Source organism: Sinocyclocheilus grahami, unplaced genomic scaffold (genome assembly GCF_001515645.1).
Source record: "Sinocyclocheilus grahami isolate Dianchi unplaced genomic scaffold, SAMN03320097.WGS_v1.1 scaffold371.1, whole genome shotgun sequence".
Lineage (NCBI taxonomy): Eukaryota > Metazoa > Chordata > Actinopteri > Cypriniformes > Cyprinidae > Sinocyclocheilus > Sinocyclocheilus grahami.
Window position 1 is genome coordinate 605,539 of NW_015505550.1, and position 5,812 is coordinate 611,350.

General features: G+C 35.6%; 1 protein-coding gene across 1 annotated transcript in view; it reads left to right on the forward strand.

Annotated features, from left to right (window-relative positions):
• Nucleotides 1-1,762: 1,762 nt before the first annotated feature.
• mpp7a (MAGUK p55 scaffold protein 7a) overlaps nt 1,763-5,812 on the forward strand; it is a 67,811-nt gene continuing 63,761 nt past the window's right edge. The window contains exons 1-2 of the mRNA XM_016230470.1: nt 1,763-1,924; nt 3,931-4,062. Coding sequence (XP_016085956.1) covers nt 1,763-1,924; nt 3,931-4,062 — 294 coding nt within the window. The remainder of the gene's footprint in view (nt 1,925-3,930; nt 4,063-5,812) is intronic.

Genomic DNA, 5,812 nt, shown 5'->3' on the forward strand with positions numbered 1-5,812 from the left:
AACAACTATGTCAGATTACACCAGAGCAGCAAAACTATATCCCTGATTGATTAATTGAAACCGCTTGTAGAGTTATTTTAGATGATCATTCTATTGCCAGACACAATACAGATGTCATAAGCCAGATGTGCTGTGATTTTTGCTGTCAGAAACAAAAGCTGCAGATCCTAAAAGATTTATTTTGTTGTAACATGAAAACAGGCCACAGTGTATGGCATTCTAACTGATTTACGATGAATATTAGTCTGCAATTGAGTCTTTGGGACATTATCAAAAATCAATAGACTGTTTTGCAAGAGATTAAGTTTCTTGGTTGATTAACCATTGAAACACACAATTGTCAGTAAATAGTTTCCAGTGTTTGGACATTTAATGTCAATTAATAATGTCTTTTTTTAACTGCGTTCAGATTTTTACATTAATTTTGAATAATATGTTATAAATGTAATCAAGTTTTTGTGAAGTGTTTTCTTTAAAATGATTCATGGATATTTTGTAGTGGTCATCTGATATGGATATTTAAAATATAAATCCAATATAATATTGCATTTTAAACATGCGTAACAATTGCTGCAATGACATTTATTTATTTTACATGATAGTCACTAAATTAAGAAAAATGTATTAATCATTTGGGGAAAAAATTTAATTATGATTTAAAAAATAAACGGTAAAATAAACAGATTAATACTTCAGACAGCAACTTCTTGATTTGTAATCCTATTATAGTATTTTTCACTAATAAATGAAATGTAAAAAACATGGATAAAATGCGAGGGAATCAGCAGTGCACTCAGTAATCTGGTAAGTCTTTTACATACAGTACACAATAAATATGATATGAATATGACATAGTGGAAAACAAGCAACAGTGCAGCATAATTTGAAATAAAGCATTTAGAGTTTGTATTTTATGCCTGTCCAATGACAGCACAACTGTCCTGTCCGCATCCAATTCACACAGATGGACCATCACGTCCAGAGTGCACGTGTTTTTATGTTGGATAGAATGAAGTTCTAACAGCTGGGTTTGCCAGCATTTGTGAGGCTCACGGTTAAATATTTATGAACTATTCAAAGACTTCATTTATAGACTTAAAACTAATTTACATAAATTCATACATTTGTACATTTTAAGTGTGCACCAAGTGTCCAAATACTTCTCTGCATCACTGTATACTGTACTGTACATGTGCAAAACCATAGTCCTATAAGACTGATCCCGGATGTGCACGTGCTGTTTTTCTTCCATATGTGACCTCTGCTTGCTATGACATCAGCCACAGTGGTTGGTATGTATCTATTGTACACATGATATAATTTGAGTGTGTGTGTGACTAAGGGTCACTGTCACAATTACTCAATTGAACGTCACCTCCCATTTTGCTGGTTACTGGAAAAGTCTACTGACATCCTAAGGGAGTGATTCTTCAAACACCGATTACAGCAGTTCAGCAGACTCACTCACTCACACACACACACACACACAGAGATCCAGAGCGAGTGGGGTCAGTAATAAGGTTGTGGCCCAGGAGTAACTCTTCAAATGGACCTGGGGAACAAGCTCATATCTCTGTCTCTCTCTCCTCGCTCAGCAATGTGTCTCTGTGCTTCATTTAGTGTGCGTCTGTGCAACTATAAATCTCTCAATCTCTTAAACATACACACACACACTCCACCTGCTACCTGCCACAAGGGAGACATTTATACTCCAATTATTCATAATAAATGTTCATGTCTGGATGACCGATGCATGTGAATCATGGATGTTATCGATGCTCATTTTCTCTCGCTCTCTGGTTTGTTTCTCTCTCTTGCTATCTTTTTTGTCCGTTTCTATCAGTTGACGGAGGAACTTCAGGGAAGAAGTGCAAATAATGAGATGAGAGAGCTTGTCAAGCTACTGTCCAAACCACATATAAAGGTAAGAGAGTAAACAAAAACCAAAAAAATGACATCAGATATAACATTAAATGTTGTTACGCTACCTGTTAAAAGTTTGGACAAATCTACTCATTCTTTATTATTACTGTTTTTAACATTTATGAGCAATATTAGTCCTCGAAAGTATCAAGTGACACATCTACGAAATAAAACTCAGAAATAAATAATTAAACGTTTTGGAAAGTTTTTTTTCTCCCAAGTCATACATTGGCATAATTTCTATTGCTAAAAATGAATTTGTGTAAACCGTAAGCCTTTAGATCAGTATTTTTAGAGATAATGAAAATCAGTTCAGACAAGCATGTCTGAACTTTTGACTGATTGTGTACACATTTATTTATTTATTTATTTATAATGATTTTGGAAGTTTCTTATGCTCATCAAAGCTGCATTTATTTGAGATATAAACCGATTTAAAATAAAGGATTGGGAAAGTTTTTTCGTGTCTATAGTTGTTTTTACATGATATACATTATATACAACTTGTTTCTAAACATAGTGTGTGGATGTGTTTGATTGGCAGGTGTATAGTCCAATCAGAAATTAGGTTTATTTTATAATGAGAGCCAATTTTGTATCACAGTGGTAGGTCTTCATTTCATTTATTAAATAAGTTGCAAATGTGTTTCTTTAACTACACATTGTCAAATGATCAGCTAGTCCTTAATACTGATTTAAAGTATCTCAAATGTTCTTGATTAATTTCAAGATGAACATGACATAAATTAATGATAATTTGCAGTTCAGCAAGTAAGTCACATACAGTAAGTGAGTGAGATGTAGATTCAGTAACCCTTCGAACCCATTTTCGAGTGAATTGGCTAAAACTTTTTTTTTTTGTGCATCTTGTGCATCTTGTAAGAAAAAACTCCCTAGAAAGAACTTTTATTGTCATTATTTTTGCAGTCTTTTTGTGGACTCACTTTCTGGTAAATGTTTTCTGTAGCAGAGGATTCAGCTGCATTGATGTAGACTGACTGAGTGATCCAGATTCAACTTTATTTTTTAAATTCAGTTAAATTATCTATGAAGACTGAAGTGTTCAGACAAAAACAAATTAATTATCAGATAATTCTAATATGTAATTTTCAGTAAAACACTGGACTGAAGAAATTGACCTGCTTACTAGACACATGACTCTCTCTCTCCCTGTTTGTTTCCTCTCTCGCTCACTCTCTCTCCCCCATCTGTTCTGCTTTAACCACATGTTGAGTGTTGTTCTGGAGCTTAATCCCATGTCATAAAACAGACACTTTTCTTCTCCTCTCTTTCTTGTCTCTTTTCTCTTTCTTTCTTTCTTTTTCTTTTTTCTTCCCTCCCATTTTTTAAATCTCTGGCACACAACTGGAAGATGGTTTTATATTGGAAATGTGAGGGAGAAAAAGATTAAAAGAAAAAGTGTTTCCAGCTGCATTTGACACACACAGCATCATTAAAACAGTTCAGTAATGAATCTCTGAATGCTGTCATTCTTTTGCTATAGCTCGTTCTCTTATAGCCAAAGTGTGAAATATCGGAAATGGCTGAGAACTTCATTGCCTTCTGTCCATCCATCTGCCATAAAGCATGCTAACCCCTTGGAAACTCATAGCAATGCTGCCATATTCCAGCGGGATACTCGTAATACTCATAATAATCTAATAAAATGAAAGATGACAATATGATTGGTCTTGGTTTTGATTCAGTTCTTCTTTTTTTCCTGCTGGCGACACTTTAACAAACAACATTGCCAAAGAGGGTTGTAGTGAAATGCTGACTGTAATCAATTCAAAAGCAGCTTTATTTGTCAGTAGGAGGTAGTAATCTAAAGCAGACCTCTAAAGCTCCATGATTTATACTATAGGATTCAAGCAGATGCTTGGAGTATGAAGGCTGGAATGATTAGCCAAAATGAGTAGCTACACAAAATCAGTCAAACGACTACTGTTTGTCTTACTGTGTGCGCTTCTGTGGATTTTTTATGTGTACAACTCATTCTCGTTGCAGAGTTTGTTGTCAGTTCATGATACTGTGGCCAGGAAGAGTTACGATCCAGAACTTCCTCCTCTGCCAGATGACATTGATGATGATGAAGATTCTGTCAAGATCATTCGACTGGTCAAGAATAAAGAGCCTTTGGTGAGAGAACTTCCTTGTCACACATACTTAGAAACACATGCAAATTTCCACATACGGTCAAAGCCAGACACACAGGGGCGGCCATAATTCAAGCTCACATAGTGGAAAACACTCTTGTGAACATGAAGCACATAAATTCACGCGATAGTGTTAGTGATGTGTTTGGCTCGCGCTCCCTGTTCACCCTTATCCTCCAGTTCCTGAGTGACCACATATCCTCCGTCTAAACATGACACAAGCCACATTCCGCATTAACTTACATACGCTCTCACCCGCTCTGTGTCCAGTGGTCTCCCGTGGCGCATAGATGTATGTGTCTGTTCCTCTTTCCCTTACGTGTCATTCACAGCTTTCTCTAGGCCAGATTTCTGGCTAACTTTCGCTTCTCTAGTTCATCTCATTTCTCTGCGAGCTGTCAGAATCAAGACCTCCGTTTACTCGAATAGTTATCAGTTACCCAAACCTGTTTGTATTCAAGCTTGAGGCTGTACTGTACTTGAAAGTGACCATGAATGAGCATTGACATCTATCCGCATTCTTGAGTTTCGAGAATCCCAGAATGTCATATTAAATCTTTTTGTAGTTAGCTGAGCAGTTGTTGGGTGGTTTGCCAATGTATTAGATTTCTTTTACTACATAACAACAAATATGCTGGACTAAAGTGCTTGTGGGGAGAAAAATGTATTGGAGGTGGTAGTGTATCGTAACACTCCTGGACTGATGTTGACTTGCTCATTTCTAGACCTAAGATACTATCTGTCTGCCTGACAAGACCTTATGTCTGATTTTATAACCAGTTTATACTTGTAATCAGGGCAGGACTTACGGGGCCAGGGGCCCCTGGGCTTGAGGTTATGTTTGGGCCCCATACCTATACTACAAATGCCCTCAACTAGAACATTATTAAGGAGTAACACAAAAATGTAAATATGCTTTCAGGTTCATATACTGTATACAGTTAATAGGCAACATGTCTAGCCTAGTCAAAGTTTAGATGTAATATTAAATAGTCACTATAATACAATAAACAGGATGTGATCTCTCAGTTGAAAGATCAAAACCCTGAAATAACACTGAGCAGAAAAAAACAAAGAGCTGTATTATGAAATTGTATTGTTGCTCAGAGACGCATTGATGGGGCAAAACAGAATTTTCTGTCTGAAAGTTACTCAGTAACTTGTTGTTTATTGTACATTTGCCATCGTGCAGATATTCGGAAAAACAAGACTGTGTTTTGTGTGATAGGCTAACTCATATATCGTAGGCATTCACTCATTAAATGCAGGGTTCATTCAACCAATAAATTTCAATGACTTAAGGCAATATTTATTATCTAATGCTCCATTATTTTACACAAATGTTCAGATTTATCATAGCATATGCTAAGGAAAATTTATGATTATTTAATACTATTTGTTTGCTTTCTAATAAGCACAGGCGTATTACTTATGCCTGAAGTTACTTCATTACTTCAGGCATGAAGTAATGTCTGTGCCAGATGTTACTTCATGCAGAGAACATAAGTTAGGCTACATAATCACATAATGTAACTTTAATTTTAAGAATTAATCTATCGTTTAATTTACAAAGTTATTCAGTCAAGAGCAGTGAGTGATTTTGTCTTTTGTTGTTAACATTAATTAATAACCAATAGGCCTAATTAATTAACATTGTTAACATTAACATTTGGTATGAAAGTGACAGCAGCTTTTATACCTTGTTGTCTGTCAGTCTGTGTTAAAGAACAAAA